General features: G+C 39.3%; 1 protein-coding gene across 16 annotated transcripts in view; it reads left to right on the top strand.

The window, feature by feature from the left end:
* Positions 1–19,934, top strand: part of LOC136853375 (myotubularin-related protein 3) — a 108,942-nt gene that overhangs the window by 37,743 nt on the left and 51,265 nt on the right. For 10 of the 16 annotated variants that reach the window (XR_010857439.1, XM_067128802.1, XM_067128800.1 and 7 more), the window contains exons 7-13: positions 5,864–6,054; positions 8,895–9,090; positions 11,113–11,298; positions 11,415–11,582; positions 11,721–11,843; positions 12,641–12,771; positions 13,226–13,273. Coding sequence is in view for 15 of the 16 variants with exons in the window: in XM_067128802.1 (XP_066984903.1) it covers positions 5,864–6,054; positions 8,895–9,090; positions 11,113–11,298; positions 11,415–11,582; positions 11,721–11,843; positions 12,641–12,771; positions 13,226–13,273 (1,043 nt within the window). In the remaining variant the exon portion in view is untranslated. The remainder of the gene's footprint in view (positions 1–5,863; positions 6,055–8,894; positions 9,091–11,112; positions 11,299–11,414; positions 11,583–11,720; positions 11,844–12,640; positions 12,772–13,225; positions 13,274–19,934) is intronic. The other 6 variants (XM_067128804.1, XM_067128803.1, XM_067128813.1 and 3 more) reach the window with 1 other exon arrangement.

The raw sequence follows: 19,934 nt of genomic DNA, 5'->3' as shown, positions 1-19,934 counted from the left end.
ACATCTTTCTGTTTTCCCCCCTCTCAACTGTCTTTTAAGTCTCGTTCGTGGTATGAGACTGGGGAAGTCTTTTCCTTGGGAGACTCTGCCTCCTCTCAAGGGGATTTCTCCAGCCTTGTGGATTCTGCCCGTCGCTCAGCTTTTTCTTCATCCAAAGTCGGCTTCGTCTTCGGAAATTGACCATCTGGTGAAGAGTTCCTATAGGATCTTGGAGATCTTTTCTTTTATTGACTGGTCTATAGGAGCCTTGAGCAGGATAGTGAAAGTCTGTGATCTTCCCCCAAGACTGCTACAGATCTTGATGCTATTTTGGCCTGCCTGGACAAGGCCATCACGGACGGAACGTCAGAAATTGCCTCAGTGACTGCTACCGGCATTTTGAAGAAGAGAGCACATTGGATTTCGTTTGTCGCGAGAGGAGTCTCCAGGAACCAGAAATCTGCTCTTCTTTTGCTCCTTTGCTTAAGGAATCCCTTTTCCCGCCACGTTAGTTAGGGAAATTTCGGAGGCTCTCTCACGGAAGTCTACTCAAGACCTACTGGCTCATTCTTCTAAAAGACCCAGGTTTTCAACTACTCCAGTAGTACCCAAGCCTTCTTTCCCTGTATCCTCTAGGCCTTCTCGGGTACTCCTTCTCGGCCCTTTTCCCGTGCTAGGGGAAGAGGAAAATTCTCTTCTCATCCCCAGAAAGCTAGGGGTACCAACCGATGAGTTCAGGGTCCTTCATGCAATGGTCGGAGCCAGACTACAGTCGTTCTGGCAAGTTTGGGAGGCCAAGGAGCAGAACCCTGGGTGATCAACGTTCTGAGGGAAGGCTACACCATTCCCTTCTCAGAGAGTCCTCCTTTAAAGTCTTCGCCAGTAGACTTCAACGTATCATCCAGGGACTCAGAGAAACTTGTGGTGTTGGAGGAGGAAGTTACTTCCCTCCTTCAAAAGGGAGCCATAGAAGCAGTCCTCGAACCTTCATCTCCTCCGGGTTCTACAACCGTCTGTTTCTGGTTCCAAAATCGTCAGGAGGATGGAGACCAGTCCTCGACGTAAGCGCCCTGAACAAATTTGTGCTTCAAACACCATTCAAGATGGAAACCACACAGTCGGTTATCAATTCCCTGAAGGAAGGAGACTGGATGGTGTCCCTCGATCTCCAGGACGCATACTTTCATGTACCTATCCATCCGAGATCAAGGAAATTCCTACGGTTTGTGTTCAGAGGCAGGGCTTTTCAATTCAGGGCTCTTTGCTTCGGCCTATCAACAGCCCCACAAGTTTTCACAAGGATGATGGCTCCAATTGCGAAATGGCTTCACTTAGAGGGAATTCACATTTCCCTTTACCTCGACGACTGGCTGATCCGGTCTCCGTCAAAAGGCCAATGCATGAAGGACCTACAAAGGACCCTTTCTCTTACCGACAATTGGGACTCATAGTAAATCTTCCAAAGTCACAACTCTCTCCATCTCAAGACTTGACTTATTTGGGAGTTCGGATGAACTCAGTTCTTTTCAGGTTTTTCCGACGTCTCAAAGGATCGAGAAATGCCTGCTGAAAGTGAGATACCTGATGGCAGCCAAGACTTGTTCTGCCAAGGAATGGATGAGCCTTTTAGGCACCCTCTCATCGCTAGAGATGTTCGTCAGTCTGGGGGAGGCACATGAGACCTCTTCAGTTCTTCCTACAGCAGATCTGGAACAGGAAGAAAGACACGGATTCGTTTGTTTTTCCTCTATCCACTCAAGTAAAGCAAGACCTGTCATGGTGGAACGACAGGAGCAAACTAGATCGAGGTTTGTCACTGAGACAGAGGAACCCAGACCTGATGTTTGTTCTCCGACGCTTCAGACGAGGGTTGGGGAGCAACATTGGGGGATCTTCAAGTGTCAGGCAATTGGTCTTCATTCCAACGGGATTGGCACATAAATGCGAAAGAGTTGAAGGCAATACATCTAGCCTTGGAACATTTCGTGCTTCTGGTGGAAAACAAAAAGATAGTAGTGCACTCGGACAACTCCACTGCTCTGGCGTACGTGAAGAAACAAGGAGGCACTCACTCCTTCTCTCTGTTCGAGATCGCAAAAGACCTGCTTTTGTGGGCGGCAACCAAGAACATAGAGCTAGTAACTCGCTTCATCCCGGGAGCTCTCAACGAAGAGCGGATATCCTCAGCAGGTCACTCCAGGTCATTCGATGGAATGGACCCTCCACCAGAAAGTCTGCCAAGGCCTGTGGAAGGTTTGGGGAACTCCCATGTTAGACCTGTTCGCAACGAGGGAAAACCGCAGACTACCTCTCTTTTGCTCTCCTGTTCCAGACCCAGAAGCATTAGCGGTGGATGCCATGCTCCTGGACTGGTGGGTCTCTTCCTTTATGCATTCCCTCCCTTCAGGATGCTGGGAGAAGTCCTGAAAAAGTTTCGAGCACACAAAGGTGTGTCAATGATCCTTATAGCTCCATGGTGGCCAGGAAGATCATGGTTTCCAGAGCTACTGGAGAAAGTAGTGGATTGGCCAAGGAGGTTGCCATTCAGACCAGACCTTCTGTGCCAGTTGCACAGCAGAAAGTTCCACAGGAACCCGTCAGATCTAAATCTGACAGGGTTCAGACTCTCGAGCGACTCTACAGGAGGAGGAGGCTTCTCTAGAAGAGTGGCGCAGGCAATGGCTAGATCAACCAGGCCCTCGTCTACAAAGGTCTATCAAGCGAAGTGGAAGCGCTTCAGGGAGTGGTGCTCCGAGTCTGGAGTGTCTTCCACTTCTACGACTCTAAGCCAGGTTGCGGATTTTCTTTTGTTTCTGCACAAGGAGAAGAAATTGGCTGTCAGCACGATTAAGGGGTATAGGAGTATGCTGGCGGCAATTTTCAGGAATAGAGGTATAGATCTTTCCTCAGACAAAGATATTGCAGAACTCCTTAAATCCTTTGCTACCACTAAAGGCAAATCTCTTCGTGTACCGCATTGGAATTTGGATGTGGTGCTAAAGTGGCTTACCTCCAAATCTTTTGAGCCTTTGAGTTCCTGCTCCGTTAGGAATCTAACTAAGAAAACTCTCTTTCTCTTGGCACTGGCCTCGGCAAAGAGAGTAAGTGAGATTCATGCTCTGGACAAAAGAGTTGGTTTTTGTGCGGATAAGGCTGTAGTTTCCTTCACCTTGGGTTTCCTAGCTAAGAACGAAAAAAACCCTAGTAATCCATGGCCAAGGGAATTTCCCATTCCTAGCCTATCCTCCTTGAGTGGAAGAGAAACAGAGAGACTTCTCTGTCCGGTCAGAGCATTGAAATTCTATCTGGACAGGACCAGAAGTGTAAGAGGAACTCATGATTTTTATGGTGCTCAACTAAGAACCCCAAGAACCCTCTATCTAAAAATGGGATTTCTTTCCTTTTGAAAGAACTGATTCAGGAGGCACACAAGGAGTTAAGGGATGTGGATTTCCCTTAGTTAAAGTGAGGCCTCATGAAATTGGGGCTATTGCGACTTCTTTAGCCTTCAAGAAGAACATGGCTTTAAAGGACATTCTAAGTTCAACTTATTGGAGATGTTCGTCTGTTTTTGCCTCGCATTATCTGAGACAGATCCAAACCGCATATGAAGACTGCAGTACGTTGGGCCCCTTTATTGCGTCTGACACGGTGATGGGCAAGGAAACCAGAGGCTCTAGATCCTCTCCTTAGTTTCCTTGGGTGCAGAAGTTTTCTTTTTGGTCGACTACTAGAGCCTAAGAGGTTAGATGGCCTAGTAGGTCTAATTTTAATAGGTTGGTGTGAGTTTTTATGGTTGGGTGATATGATGGTGGATGCTTTGAGTACTGCGCCCTGAGCAGGGGCATTATATGCTTTGGTTGATTGTGTCGAAGACGGCTGGGCCAACAGACCTTTCTCCATATAGCAACCTGCGTCTGAGCTACTAGGCCTGCAGTTGCACTAAGGATAGCAGGTTACAGAGGCAGTAACCGAGAAAACAGCTTCCTTAGCAGGTAAGGATCCAAAGTTAAGACGTTTTTTCTTAGCCTGATGATCTCAGGTTTTTTCCATTTAACACTTACAGCTGTCCATGCCCACCGCCTCAATGTGGCAATCAGCTATATGTAAACAACAGGTAAGTTCATGTATAAAAATGACATTTTTATAATAAAATAAGATTTTATATCATACTTACCTGTTGTTTACATATAAAACATTCCCACCCACCTCCCGCAAGGGACAAGGGGACATAGAAAATATGATTAGTTGTTGATGGAAATGGATCCAGGTACGGTAGAGGGCGGGGTAGTCGTATCACCTGACCATATATTAGCGGGACCGCCAGTTTTGAATTTTCTGTCGAGATCGAGAATTACAGCTATATGTAAACAACAGGTAAGTATGATATAAAATCTTATTTTATTATAAAAATGTCATCTTTTTTGTTTCATAGATTCTGTTTGTGTACTGTAGTCGGATGACCTTTTGGTTTTCACAGAAAACTTAATTTTTTCATTTTGTTTATTGCTTTGTAAATTGTTATGAAAGAAGATATAAATTAGGATACTGTTATCTTAAAAATTTCAGTACTCATTTTAAGCTAAAATTTGAACTGTTTGAAAAAGGTAGTTGATCTTAGTTTCGAGTGTGCGTATATAAGGAATGTCCAGATTGTAATCAGGACATGAATGGAAACCCAAGAAATGGTAAAATTGAGTGCTCGCATATTCACACATGACAAAATTGGTAAAGCTGACCTTGTTGTAGGGTCTATACATTTAGAGGGAATATGAAAATTATCAATGTATATTTAAATCTTGTAGGTAAAGGTAATGCTAAATTTTCACACCTGAGAAAATGAGATATTGAGGATTATGTGTGTATGCAAAATATCTTAATTTTTATCAGAATGTAAATTAAAATTGTTTCCTAGTTAACTACTGTCCGGGTAAAATTTAGTGCACTCATTTGCACACATGAGAAAATTGGCTTAGTTGAGATCATTTTAACCTCAATAGGGAATATCTAAGTTGCGCTCTTTGATTGCAAGTCAAAATGAAAAAGTAAAATTTAATGCGTGCACATTTATACATGACAAAATGAGTTTAGTTGACTTAATTTGCGAGCTATTCACGTAAGAAATATCTGAATTACAATGGTGGAATTGTTTTTGGAAGCCAACTAATGTTGCTACCATTTTCATGCCTGACAATGGTGTGACCCTGTGTAAAGGAGTCTACATGAATAAATATTACCCAGCTTGTGAATGTAATTGTTCTGGGTGCCCAACTAATGGTAAAATGTAGTCGGCCATTTTTGCAGCTGACAAAATTTGCTTAGTTTACGTTATTTTTTAAATTACTCCATTATAGAGAATACCCAAATTATCATCAACATGAGAATTGAATTTGTTCTGAGAGTCTATCACTGGTAAAATTTAGTGCTTGCATTCCATGCTTGAAAAAATTGGCTTAGTTAAGTTTTGACGAATATACTTGTACTGTTAGGGAATTTCAAAAGCAGCGTGGAAGCCCAAGCAGTAAGATTTAATTCTTGCATTTTCACATCTGTCCTTATCAGCAAAGGTGGCCCTTAGAGTGTATAGAAATTGTCTTGAAGTATAGGGTTTTGGAGCCATATGAAATTTTTTCTGTATTTTGAGCGTTGCTCTTAACAGCAGCTCTGTTAGGTTTGAATGGAATTCTCTTAGAATTATTTTGAAAATGCAGCTCTGTGCATAGTAAATCTGCCTGTAAAAAAAAAAAATCCAATAGTTGCTATTGTAGGTGCTCTTAACTTTTTTCAGGTGAATGGCCTGATTAAACTGATCATTTCTGATCTGGAAGAAAAATCTTATTCTGTAATTGTATAATTCTTTTTTTTTTTTTGTTTCACCCAACAGAAAGTATTGATAGTAGATGCTCGTTCGTACGCCACAGCAGTGGCCAATCGTGCCCGAGGTGGAGGATGTGAATGCCCAGAGTATTACCCTACTTGTGAAATACAGTTTATGAATTTGGCAAACATCCACACCATTCGGAAGTCTCATCATGCCCTGAGACTCCTTGTTTCCTCCTCCCCAGACATTCCAAAGTAAGCATCGTGTTTTTGTAAGGTGATTTTATACTCCCAAGAGGATTTTGTTCATACTGATGCTCTTAATTCCCCTTGTCTTCTCTATTATCCACTGGAAGCCATACATCTCAGCCACTTCCTTATTCATAATCCAATCTTTCCATGTATGTTCATAATGCAAGTGCGAGGTTTTCTTGTTATGCCCTTCAAACCACCTTTAATCTCAATTTTCCTCTCGGTGCTGAATGACCTCATAGGTCACTGCGCTTGTCCTTGGGCCTAAATCACATACGTACATTATTATTTAGACCGTATTAAGACCTGTTTACCTACCACAACATGGGTCTCCACTCCTCTCTTCCCCATTTGTTCTTTTAATACATTTCTGGCAATAAAGATTTTTTTATGTTTTGGAATCTAAGTATCGCTCGTGACACCTGTAATATTTGTACCAAGTGCAAAGTTCACCTTCAGCAACCATGTGGCTAGTATCCTGACTACCTTTTCGCCAGTTACTTTCAAGTCGGCAGTCCTCTGTAGCATCCTCCATTACTATGAATCCAGTAAAGAGCTCAGGCCAGATCTGTGATGGATATAGATGTTCATCTAAATACTTTGGATACACATTATTTTAGTGCATCTGGTAGTTTGGTAGTGTAACATCATTAGCTCTACACTCTACCTTAGTAATGCCCATCTAATCGTCTGTCTTAGTACTCATGACAAATGTATTAGGATACACAAATGTTTCATATAATTTCTTAGTCTTTCCTTGGTATTTTTCCTGCGGTTGCCTCATATAAAGAGTGTTTGTGTTAACGTTATTAAGAAGTACCCTTGGTAGCATGAGTCTTGGAATGGAGAAACAAATCCACAGTTACGTATATGTACAGATATTTAAAGGTAAATCTGTGTATGGGAGCTTTTGGGAATCTGTTCGATTCCCCTTTACAATCTAGTGTGGCGATGTAAAAACGCTAAGTAAACGAAAAAAGACTCAAAACAAGAGTTGTTTATAAACTAAGGAACTGGTTGTCAAACATAGATCAGGCAATGCCGTCGTCTTCTGATGAGAGCCCTGCCAGTCGTCTGGAGGGTCCAACTGGTCCTTGCCCACTGCGGTCGTTCTGATGGTCGTCAACAGCCCATGCGCCGCCAGCATCAGTTACTGGAGGCAACAGAGTTCCCTGAACAGGAGAAAGAGAGGCAACCACAGCATTGGATGTGGGTAACGAGACAAGTGTCATAATGGTCTTTATTCGTAAATCCTTTAATATATTTCCTGGAAATGAGAATGTTGGTGAATTTATCTTCCTGCACAAAAGATTTATTGCGACCCTGACTTCATCGACAGAGAACTTAAACATTGAAAATGTTTAAAAAAAAACTGTTACCCTGAATATTTTATTGATGATGCTTTTAAAACAACTAAGATAGGCTGTATAGGTTCCTCAAACAGTACACAGAATCACAACAATAAACATATTGGTGTTTATGAAATTCCTTGTACAGAATGTGACTTTAAATACCGTAAACCTCCTGTATGCGCTGTCTCACTATTCACGGATTTTTCTGTGGAACGTATATGAACATTATTTGCGGAAAATTCTCCCCATTGCGGTATTTTTCATTGAGTAACATTCATAATTACTGTATTTTCATATCATTTTCATGACTAAATGCTCTTTTTGTGATAAAACTATTAAAATACTCAGTAAGCATTTTTAGAGGGGGTTTACTGTATTGGTTTATCTAAGGAAGGCAATAAATCTTTTACGCAGGGAGGTAAATTCACCAACATTATTTCCTGGAAATATTTTAAAGGATTTACGAATAAAAACCAGTATGATAGTGTTGTCTTGTTATCCGCATCTAATGCTGCTGTTGCCTCCCTCTCTCCCGTTGTGGTAAGTCGATTACTTCCGGTAACCGATGCTGCCGGCACCTATGCTGTTGATGACCGTCAGAACGACCGCACTGGGCAAAGACACCAGTTAGAGTTCCAGACGACTGCCAGGGCTTTCATCAGGAAACGACGGCGTTGCCTGAGCTATGCCGACCGGTTCCTTAGCTCATGAAGAACTTAACTCGTTTTGAGTCCTTTTATGTTCAGTCGGTTAGCGTCTTTACGTCACGGCACCAGATTGGAAAGGGGAACCGAACAGATTCCTGGAAGCTCCGTACTGATTTAGCTTTAAACATGTATACATATACGTACATAACTGTGGTTTTGTTTCCCCGTTAACATCATTTTCAGAGCATACTCGAGCAAACTTATTCCTCTGCATCTAATATTATAAAGGAATAATATTCCTGGAGTATGTTATAAAAGTATTGGAGAGGGATGTGATAGAACTCGATAATAGGCAAGTGCTGGAGAAGTGCTGTGTAAATATACAATAAATGTTTAGAAATTTGTAAATCTTTACTACTACAGTATTCACTTAACAAAAATTACTGAGAAAGTTAAGATAGGCATTGTGAGGGCAAAATGGTTGAACTGAAGAATGCTTTCTCTTGGAATCAGAATTAGATTTTTAAGTAAAGTTTGACCCCAGCTAAATGAAGGATTGAGAGCATCTGAGTGCTCCTTGATGTATGACAGTGTCTCTTCCATATTTACCTTTATTGCAATAACTGTAATATTTGTTCTGAGATATAAAGTGTAGCAGTGCCTATAGACTGCTGTTAAATGTATGTTGATTGTATGTCAATTTACACTTCCATACTCTTGGTAACTTTCCTTTTTGTGGATTGAGTGTTTACTCAGTAAAAATATTTGCTAGGTGTTTTGCTTATCAGATGTAAAAAAAAAAAATTGCCTGGCTGATCTAACCCGAGTCGTCTCTCTCTTCTAGTTGGTTATCGACATTGGAGAATTCTCGTTGGCTTGCCCACATTTCGGGCTTGCTGAAAGCAGCTGTGACCGTTGTTCAGGCAGTGGCTAAAGAAGCAAGGCCAGTATTAGTTCATTGTTCAGATGGCTGGGACAGAACTCCTCAGATAACTGCTCTCTCACAGTTGCTCATGGACCCTTACTACCGCACGTTGCAGGTTAGTACTTGTGTGTTTTGTGCTGCCAAATTGGGACCCGAGAAGCCATGGGTTTGTGAAAAATGTGAGTTATAGCCAACTACCTCATTATTCCTTGAAAATATGTACAGAACTGTCTATAATTGTGCAGTGCCTGATTTCTTGGTTGTAATGCTAGACACCAAGATTTTCCCCCCCAAATCATTTTAACGGTATACTGGGTATTATTAATTGTAAGCTCTTATTTTCTAGGCAGTCAGCAGTCAGGCTAGGCTTTATTTCACATCGTAACTATGAGCCATGTTTCACACATCAGAGAAGTATTAACAGAAGGTTTTAACACACTAAATACCTTTATTGGGTATTTATTGACGTATATTCTTAGAACACAGAAAATAGTTGTCTAATGATGCAGTTGAAAGTCAGTAAAAGTAAAAAAGTAAGAAATGAGCATTGTATTAGTGTTGGACAAATTGTGTCAAAGCAATGACAAAGATTTGCACTCTCATCGGATTAGTAGCTAATGTAAAATCTTCTTTTAACAAAGTGCCAGATAGGTTAAAAGAAAATATTTGTACTTTAAAATCATCAACAGAAGCAAAATGAGCAAATGTTCTGTGACGAACAAATATGTTTATGGCCAACACATGACTCGTCAAAACACGAGTAGAGCAACGATTCACACATTATCTTAGGGATAGTTATTATGGAAGATTTTGGTTTATGAATATTATTGTTTTAGAAGACACATATTTAAAAAATGTGAAAAACACATTAAGAATGGTAATGATGAACAATAGACAGAAACTCATTACTGACACAAATATTTTGTTCAAATGAACCGGAGCCTTTTTCAGTAGGTCAGACTCTTAGACTTTAGCCATATAAAATTATTTTTAATAATAGTCAGAATACTGTTTAGCTTAAACTAGCAGATACCAGCTAGGGAGGATTCTTGTGGTATTTCCGGTCATGGGGGGGTGGGGGGGCTGAGAAATATCCAGCCCCATCATCAAGACCCACTAGTAAACTGAACAGCTAATAGTGCAGAACAATTATATCAGATAATCATTATAGGTATATATGATTAAAAACTGCTGCTTTTCACTTGTTAGCAGTTTACTTGATATACATGCAGTTTATGTATCCAATGAATGTATAGTTTTTAAGTATAAATTGCTCATTACTGTCATCACATATTGGTCTGCAAGTGCATATTAAAAAAATGCCAAGGAAAGAGGATTTTCCCCCCCCCCCCATTTCTAGTTATCCATTTCATTCACCAGCTGACTTTACTATTTCCCCAACTCCTTGTCTGAGGAGAAAATTACCTTTACAAACATGATGCAAGTTTCAAACACTGATGAAAAAACACTACAGGCAGTCCCCCGGTTATCGGCGGGCTCAGTTATCGGTGATCCGGTTTGACGGGGCTTGTCTAGCAACGAAAATCAGTGCTGATGATCAGGTATTGGCGCAGATACATACCTAATAGAGGCGCCAATCTCCGGTTATCAGCGCCGAAAAATTGGTGATTTTTGCTTATTGTCATGCTGTCGGAACGGAACCCTTGCCAATAACTGGGGACTACCTGTACTAATGTTCTACAACTTGTCCTGTCAGTGTTAACTTGTTAAGTTGGCAACTTCCGTAAACAAGGAAGGGTTAATATGTTGGTGTTAAAATGTATATTTCTTCCAGTTACTTTCATCATGTTTTTCTATTCTACTTTCAAGTAGTACATTGTAGTTCAGAAGCTGACAGTAATAATTACATTTAAGTGAATCTTAGCCCAATGTTTTGCTGAGCATCCAGCCAAACATTTTGCACTGCAGTTTGAATGTGCAACACATGCACACACACTCACTGATTTTTGCAGTATGAGCTATACTTCCTTTTTATTCACTGTATTCAGGATTGGGTTTGAATAGGAGTAAATTATATGTAAAGGCTGGAGTGGATGTCTGCCTTTATTTAACTTTCTCTTCAAAATTTTAAGGGTTAAGTTTTCAACATTCTAACTTGAAATTTGGACCATTTCAGGGTTTTCAGGTGCTAGTTGAACGTGAATGGATAGAATTTGGGCACAAGTTTAGCGACAGATGTGGATGTGGCCGTAGCTGTGAGGACATCAATGAGAGGTGTCCGGTGTTCCTTCAGTGGCTAGACTGTGTGCACCATCTCCTCACTATGTTTCCTACTGCCTTTGAATTTAACCAGTCGTACCTTGTAAGTATCCACTTTTGCTTGTCTTTGCAGAATAAATGCATATAAGTTGACACTTGAATGTAGACTTTGTTGTATGATTTCCAAAGTTTAAAGTTGCAAACTCTTTTCTTTCAAAGGTAAAGCTGGCTCAACATGTTTACAGCAACCTGTTTGGTACATTCCTGTGCAACTCGTCCCAGGAACGTGCGCAAGCAGAAATAGGTGACCGCACTTATTCGGTGTGGTCATTTCTTAGACTAAATCAACGTCGTTACATTAACTACCTCTATACTTACACTCCTCAGGTGGGTTGTATAATTTTGCGTTGAAAACTGTGATGGGTAGCATTAGGGAAGGGCAGGGGCATTAGCAAGAAATACTGAAGAAGTATAGAAGAAATGTTCTGTATGTTCTTTCCAATGACTTTAAACTTTCTCTCCTAGGTCCTTTATCCATCTTGTCATACTAAAGACTTACGGTTATGGACTTCAGTCTACATGCCAGAAATGGGAGAAGTAACAGCAGATCCAAACACGGTTATCCACCCAACTGTTGGAGATGATGAGGCAAGTTCAGTAGGTTAACCACCAGTGCGGTTGGGGTGTTGGTTATAATTGGCTTGATGTTCTGTATAAAAACGGATTTCTATTCGCAGCAACAAAATCCCAGCCATGCTGACCCCGTAAGGGGGTAGTGCCCTCAGTGCACCTTTGTAGGCATTATTTAAGGTCCTTTGTAGTGCCCCTTCGACCCCTAGCTGCGACTCCAGTCATTCCTTTTACTGTACTTCTGTTCATAATCTTTCTTACATCTTACTTTCCACCATCTCTTAACAATTACTCATAGTGCAACTGTGAGGTTTTCATGTTACACCTTTCAGACCTTCTTACTGTCAATTCCTGTTTCAGCGAAGAATGACCTCATAGGTCCCAGCGCTTGGCTTTTGGCCTAAACTCTATATTCTATTCCATTCCATTCTGTTCGAGCCTAGTCATGCCAAGTAGTATCCGATCTTTCAGAAAAGAATGCCTTGATCTCCCTTGACCATAGCCTGACCTGCGCTTCATTCCTCATTCTATCTTATTTTTCTTCTGGCTGGGTTATGACATTTTCTCTGTTTGCCTCACCTCCTTTTACTTGCGTCTTTTCTCCTGTTTGGCTTTTTGTGCTTGAATAGTGGGAATGACAACCTCATTCTGCCATCATGAACTACTCGTGAGTAAACTTTGTAAAGTTTGCTGTTAGCAAATTGATGCTAAGCACGATGTTAAACATTTTTTTTAAATTGGTATGTGGGATTTAATATTGAGTGCATTGGCAAGAGCATGGGGAAGACTAAAATATCTTGATTTTACTGCTTTAGGAGGAGGAGGAACAACCAGCGGCAGCAGGTGAACTAGTGAAAACCAAATCCTGTGATGACCTTTTGGCTGGTATGTCTCCCCCACCTCACCACCCTCTTCGGAGATCTTCAGATCCCAACATCAGAGACAGGTGAGATATGAGCTTAGGTGCAACTCAAGTATACAGTTTTTAGAACACTTAAGCTGAAAGGGTAGAATTATAGTAAAGGGTATTTGAGAATATCCTTTCCTTTTTGCTGTAATGGTATTGCGGTCGGAAATTCTAATTAGTACTTGCATCAGTCGTAGTTTTCCCGAGAGTGCATTTATTTGTCATTAAGCTTGGCTTTATTGCTTTATGAATTTTGTTGAATACTGAGTGCGATTTTCTTGTGCATGATTCATTATTTGACCGTAAAACATTTGAGGAAATGAAAGTAGTGGAATAGTCACTGACAGAAATAGTCTCCTTTCTTTTTATTCAGACATTTTCAATCATTTGTACCCTTTTAACTTCTGCCAGCCTTTTTTTTCCTTATATGTTGAGTTTGGATTTCAGGTAGTTTCAAATTTCATGCTTATTTAGTTTTGCTTTTTTATGGCAGAACTTCGCTGGTGTCGACCAAACATCAGCTTCCAGCTCTGTGTCAGAGGTAGAGTACAGAATTAAAATGATTTGCACTTGCATGGGATGGATGAATTGATGTAAGGTGTATATCATGTCTTCATTTTTTCCTCGGCATCTCGAGCAGTCCTTGAGTTCCACCGTTTTATTTGTACTATAGTATGTTAATGCTTATTCTACCTCCCTGTAATTGTATAATTGTAATCATGATATTTAAAACGCATATTGATGGGAAACACGTTGTTCTGACAAAAACAAATTGTACAAGTACTTGTAAGATACATGCTTGAACTTCGTGAGGAATTGCATAGATAAAAAAAAGAGAGATACTGTTCTGTACAGGGAAAGAGACATCAGAGAATAATTGGTAAATGTTACTACGGTGTGAACTGTGCACCACTTGGAAAGCATGACTGTAGAAATCTTTGGTTAATTTTTGCAAGGGTGATTATTTATTATGAAATGACACATTTGTATATAATGGATACTGTATATTGTTTATAAGTATTGGGACGATCGAAGTTTTAACTCTATTTCCGTAATCATAGTCCTTTGGTAAGTGTAACTAAAGTATTTCTGGTTTATTACAGTGAATGAGAATTCTGTCAATTTAGTTTTCATTGAAGGTAATGGGTGATTTTTTTTCTCCTTTTAGTTTAAATGAGGAGGGAAAGGTAATTGAAATGAGTGATTAGTTAACGCATTTAGGACTTGTGTGGGACAGTCTGCAGAAATTTTGTTGGAGATTTTATTGTTCATCCTGTTGCTTATCTTCACTTTGCTTGCAAGACTCATTTTGCCACTGGAGCAGTTTTCAGTTGTTGTCGGTTAATGGATTTCACATACCCACACTTAGTATGTGAAAGTCATGAACATATGTAGTTAGCACAGCAGGATAATTAAAATTTCAATGGAAAGTGATGTCCACCATAAGTGTTCTTGAAGTTGTTAGATTTTGATTTTGAATTATAATTGGTAGTAAGGTTTCAAAATTTCAACTTCAATGGAACGGCTTTGGTCTGCAGTTAGCGGCTTGCTGCCGAGAGCCTGCCCCTGCTTGCAAGCACAGTTTTAACAATACTCACAAGGTTACAGACTAAGGAACTTGAGTGTTTTGTTTTAGATTGCTGCTGCTTCCATCACTTAAGAACTGTTTTTAGCTTCTGCTTTCTTCCAACAAAGTGCCTTGGTTTGTTTGTTCATTGCTGAAGTAGCAAGTAGCAAGCCTTTAGTGTTATATATTTCCGTAAAACTAAAAAGCAAAAGTCAGTGTTCATTATAAATAAATTTTTCTGCCATTTTTGGGGCAAAAATATCAATTTTTCAGGTCCAAGTGAGATGGAAATTTGCTCAAGGTAAACGCACATAGGAAATTTGTAAGATTTTCAAGCTGTAAATAGATACCTGTTTGTTTTTATGTTCTAGACAGGATACAGTGTTGATCCAGCTCGTGTTGTGTATGCACACTGTTTTACTCGCTTGGTAGATCTTGATTTTGTCATGCCTTGATAGTATTTGAAAAGATTGCTGTGCTCATGTAGTGGAGCAGATAGAAATGAGGATGCTGAGGTGGATTTTGGGGATCTCGCTGCTTGAGAGGCTGGAAGATGAACTTAGAAACGCAGGATAGTTCAAGATCGATAGTATATTAAAGAGATGGATGGTATGGGTATGAGTCAGGCAGGAGTGACAGGGGCCCGAGTGGACCTGTCAGGAATAGGAGGTCAAGAGGGAGGCAGAGGATTAGGTGGCATGACCAAGCAAAGGAGGATTTTGAGAAGAAAGGTTTAGCAGAGGAATATCCTCTCGCTAGAAGTAGTCGGAGAAAACACATCTAGGCAACCAACCCCTTAACCTAGTGATAGCAGTGGTGATGTAGTAGATAGTTGTATGTACTCGTTTTCTTGTATGTTTAAAAGTTGTTCCACCACAGTGAGAATTTTTCTGGGATGTCATTATTTTCAGTGACCTAAAATTAAATTGGGATCTTGGGTTCAAATTTAGATGGTGAGTTTTACCAAAATTTATTATTTATCATATCAGAATATTATTTACAGCCATCTTGTATGCTTTATTTCTGGATGCATAAATCCCAGCCAGTATCACTGGACTTTTATTAGTCTTAAGATCCAGAAGATTCCCACAGCACATGCTCCATGATGCTAACTGGCATCTTCTCCATCCAGTTGACACTTCAGTTCCCAAGCGTACCTTGTTACCAGCAGTGCTTACTCATCCTCTTACTTTGTATATATTAATTTGCATCACGTTCTTATTTTTCGATACATTTCATCTTTTCACGTTTTAAGTTTGCATTTAGTCCTAGTGCATAGCATTGTTGTCTTAGGTGCCATCCCGATGCCAATTACTATACATTATTTCCGTTCTCCAGTTTGTTTTGAGGGGACAGTTTTAGGATTGATACCAGTTACTGTAATTATTTTTCCTTCTCCAGTTTTGTTATTTTGAAAAGATTACCATAGATTAGCGTTTTCTCAGTAACACTTTTCAGTGTAAGGGCATTACTCATCCATTATGCCTCAGTTTGTACCGTTCTTCCACTCAATTGAACAGTTAACATGTTTTTGCCGGGCTCATAAAGAGGCTGACATTCTTATCAAAACAAGATCTTTCATCCCTAGGATGATGTTGCCACATAGCAACGTTAAGCAATTCTTCAGAGGAGTTTTTGCTGTGCTGCTGTTCTCTTACTTTGAATGAATCTGTAATCAAACAGTTGTCAAGTTTTTGTGTAGCAATGAATGTCATGCTCATTGATATTTATATTTTATTTGTAGGCCTTACAAAAGGTGGTAATCAAGAGCAGTAAGGGCTAATGTGTTGACCACTTGTCCATACAAACATTCCTTTTTTTTTTTTCCTCTAAAAATTAATTTTTTCCCTTTTTAAGAATTAATTTTGCACTTGAGTTTTTAGTTAACATTGAACATCACATTTGTACAGATTTACAGATTCTGTAAAGCATAATCCTTCGCCACACTGCAAATTAAAAGACTGATTCATAGATTTAAGGAAAGCATCTGCTAAAGAATGTGAAAGTGAATCCTACAATTCTTGATTTTGATATTGTTTTTTTCAGTGGTAGTGGAAAATTCATGCATTAAAACGTTTCTTGTACAGAATTATGTATTAAATACAGTACAGGCGGTCCCCGGTTTACGACGGGGGTTCCGTTCTTGCGCCGCGTCTTAACCCGAAAATCGTCGTAAGCCGGAAAATCGTCGAAAATTGTCAAAAATCATAAGAAAACCTTACTTTTAATGCTCTGGGTGCATTGAAAACGATGTAAACTGCATTATTATTGAGTTTTACATCAAAAAAACCTTGAAATTATGATTATTCTGCCGTTTTGGGGCCATATTTCTTCCGTCAGATCGGCGACGACGCGTCGTAACCCCGGAACATGCGTCGTAAGCCAGGAAATAATTTCTGATGAATATATTTGAAAAGCGTCGTAACCTCGGAACGTCGTAAGCCGGAACCGTCGTAAACCGGGGACTGCCTGTACTGTATGACAGTACATTAATACAGTATTAGAATAATACGTGGTACATGATGACAAAATAAGAAAAATTTTGATACCTAGAACTTTAATCTGCCCGTCACCTCCGTGTTTATACTGCCAGGTACGATTTTCTTTGCATTCATTATTTGGTTAGTAGATTTTTTTTTAGAGAGTTTTAGAAATGTGAAACTAGGTTTGAAGTTATGATTGGGTGAAATAAAAAATAGGTACACCTTTGAAGGTTACAATTGGTGGAAGGAGGAAGGAGTTTAGCCGAAATGATTTGAGCTCCATAGTTATAGCCAATTTTTTTTTTTATTAAATTTTCTGAAATTTTTTTTGTTCAGTTATGCTATGTATCAATAATGACAACTTTTGAGGAGGGTCGTGCAAGCTGTAATGAATTCAGCAGTAGATGCAGGCATCATCATCATCATAATGACAAAAACACTGCGTACGAGTGTGTACATTCGTTTGCTGGTTGTGTATAGAGTAGCTATCATTTTGTATTTACAATTCGGTATCTACATAGGAGATATAATGAACTATCTAGATCTTTGCGTGTGAGACCATATATACGCAGTCATTAAATCAGAGCAAAAATATTGAATTTAGAACTACGTTTGATGTCCACACATCCCGTGTGGAATAGCAAGTTGTACTTTCTTCCGCATGTAGTTCTCGCCATTGCTTTTTGTATCATTATTTTACTCCGTTTTGATCAAGCTAATATCCCTGAATACAATGTGTAATTAATATAATTACATAAATCAGTGATTATTGTGTAATACATATTATCCCAAGGTCTCAACAATGGTATGTGGTAGCCTAAGCTGTCAAATACCATATGACATGTGGACAATGTAGGGATTATGTAGATTATTACAAGCATTGTCCTACTTGCAATGGGGGTTAGGTTCCAAAAACCTTATAATTTGTTGGAAAAAACGTATCCTGAATTTAGCCTAGCCTACACTAGGATATTCAGCACCATCTATGCATGTATGGTAGCCTAGCCTACACTATACAGTATACTCTATACAAATACAATATATTAATTATTAATATCAGCTACTTTTGGAGGTACAATGCAGATTGACTTATGATAATTCAGTACAAAAAGAAATTGAATAACACAAACAAGAATCAGACTTGTACTGGAAGGGTATTTCGGTCCGTCGTTAGCGTACTCGAACGGTGACCGGCTGTTGATGGCTACGTATAACTAAAAATCAGAAGGGGAGGGGAGATGATAAAGCAGCAATTTTGAGTTTAAAAGAGTTTACTGTATGTACTCCCGCATCATGGAACTTTTGAAGACCTAATTTTGAAGCTGATTTTAGGGGTCACATTATACACAAGATATAAAAGTAGCGTATTTAATATTCACATATTAGTATCATATAAAATGCAAACATAATAAATATGCATCTGTTCCATGGATCTTTCAAAAAGTTGTGCTTTACTTCATTGTATATTCTTATATTATAAAATACGAACATAGCGATCAATGTTTTGGGTTGGAAATCGGCTGAGGGTGATTACGCGGAAAGTTTATTTCGCCGTATTTAACTATATTCAGAGTGATTTTCTTGCTTCTAGTTAGTGTCGATGAATCTCTAGATACTTTATTTATAAGCAGCCCCATGTAATTGTGGGGGTCCAGTTCCTGGCCGAGCACTGCTAATTGAAAATCGATGATAATTGAAAATCAGCGATAATAAACTGCTTAACAGTGCCGTTAACTAGTTATTGGCGCCGATAAACCGCTTACTGACGCTGATAAACCAAAAACCGACGCTGAAAATCACATACTGGCACCGAAAATCTGGTTAACGACATCGCTAGCCAAGTGTCATAATACCGAAATGCCGTTAGCCGATGCTGCTGGTCAGAGGGGACTGCTTGATATATGGGACAAGATTATTTTTCGTTACACAAAGGGTTTTTAAGTCGAAATATGACTTAAATACATCTCTTTGTGAAATGTTATTTTTTTCTTTAATAAATGGCGTTGGGAGTAAGTTTATGTAAAAAAATGAACAGTCCGTTCGCTTAATTTAGTAGTATATTTCCTTGCCGATCTTTACTCCATAGCCAGTAAGGGTATAATGTAAAAATATTTGGGTCCTATTCTACTTAACATCATTTGTAACATAACTACAGTACAGTAATTAATTTACAATCGTACGGTGGTTGAATGCTAGCAAAACGGCTGTTAATACGAGATTCGGTTGTTCTTATCAAAACGGCTGTTTCTCCTTCGGTTGTTTATGGCTGTACACATTTACGCAACGAGCATAACGTTACTAACAATACTTTTATCATTCTCTTTTATTTTATAAATTATTTAACTAGAAGATGGGATAAAGAGACGGAGGAAAAGAAGTTAGTCAATTGTAATTTGGTCTTTCTCGCTGCCTGATTGTACACTTCTGCCCGCTCCCATCGCACGCAAAATTTCAAAATATTCTCAAAATATTGTCATATCAATAGTAATTGCTAGCCCCATTGCAAAATCGAATCATCGTAGCTCAAGCACTATCTGTATATGACATTTCAAATGGACAACAATATTTTATATACTGTACAGTCAGCCCCCGGATTCACGGACTCACGATTCGCGGACTCGCCTATTCGCGGATTTCTCTGTTGAACATATATACACACATTTGTAAAAAAAATTCATCTATTCGCTCTATTTTTGATAGAGAAAATGTTTGCAAATGACTGTATTTTCACATTTTCATGACTAATTGCACACTAGGTGATAAAACTATTAAAATACAGGTATTCAGGTATAAGTATTTTTAGAGGGCTTTTGGGGTTTTGAACTATCAAAATAGGCAGTTATAGGGTCAACTGTATTGGATCTTTCCTGTTGTTTTCTAAGACTAATATTTCTTGGCGGTCATTATCTTTATGATATTGACAGTCTTTTGTTTGTTTTAATGGTAATCCCCTACTTGGTTGGACAGTACTAAACACGCCTTGAAGGTGGATACATACCGGGTTGAAACCCATGGGGCTTACTATCTAGGAAAGATCTGATATATTATTTGTAAACATTCTCTCTCTCTCTCTCTCTCTCTCTCTCTCTCTCTCTCTCTCTCTCTCTCTCTCTCTCTCTCTCTCTCTCTCTCTCTCTCTCTCTCTCTCTCTC

The sequence above is a fragment of the Macrobrachium rosenbergii genome, chromosome 27 (assembly GCF_040412425.1).
Source record: "Macrobrachium rosenbergii isolate ZJJX-2024 chromosome 27, ASM4041242v1, whole genome shotgun sequence".
Taxonomy (NCBI): domain Eukaryota; kingdom Metazoa; phylum Arthropoda; class Malacostraca; order Decapoda; family Palaemonidae; genus Macrobrachium; species Macrobrachium rosenbergii.
Note: the sequence above shows the minus strand (reverse complement) of the source record. Positions and strands in the feature narration are given on the sequence as shown.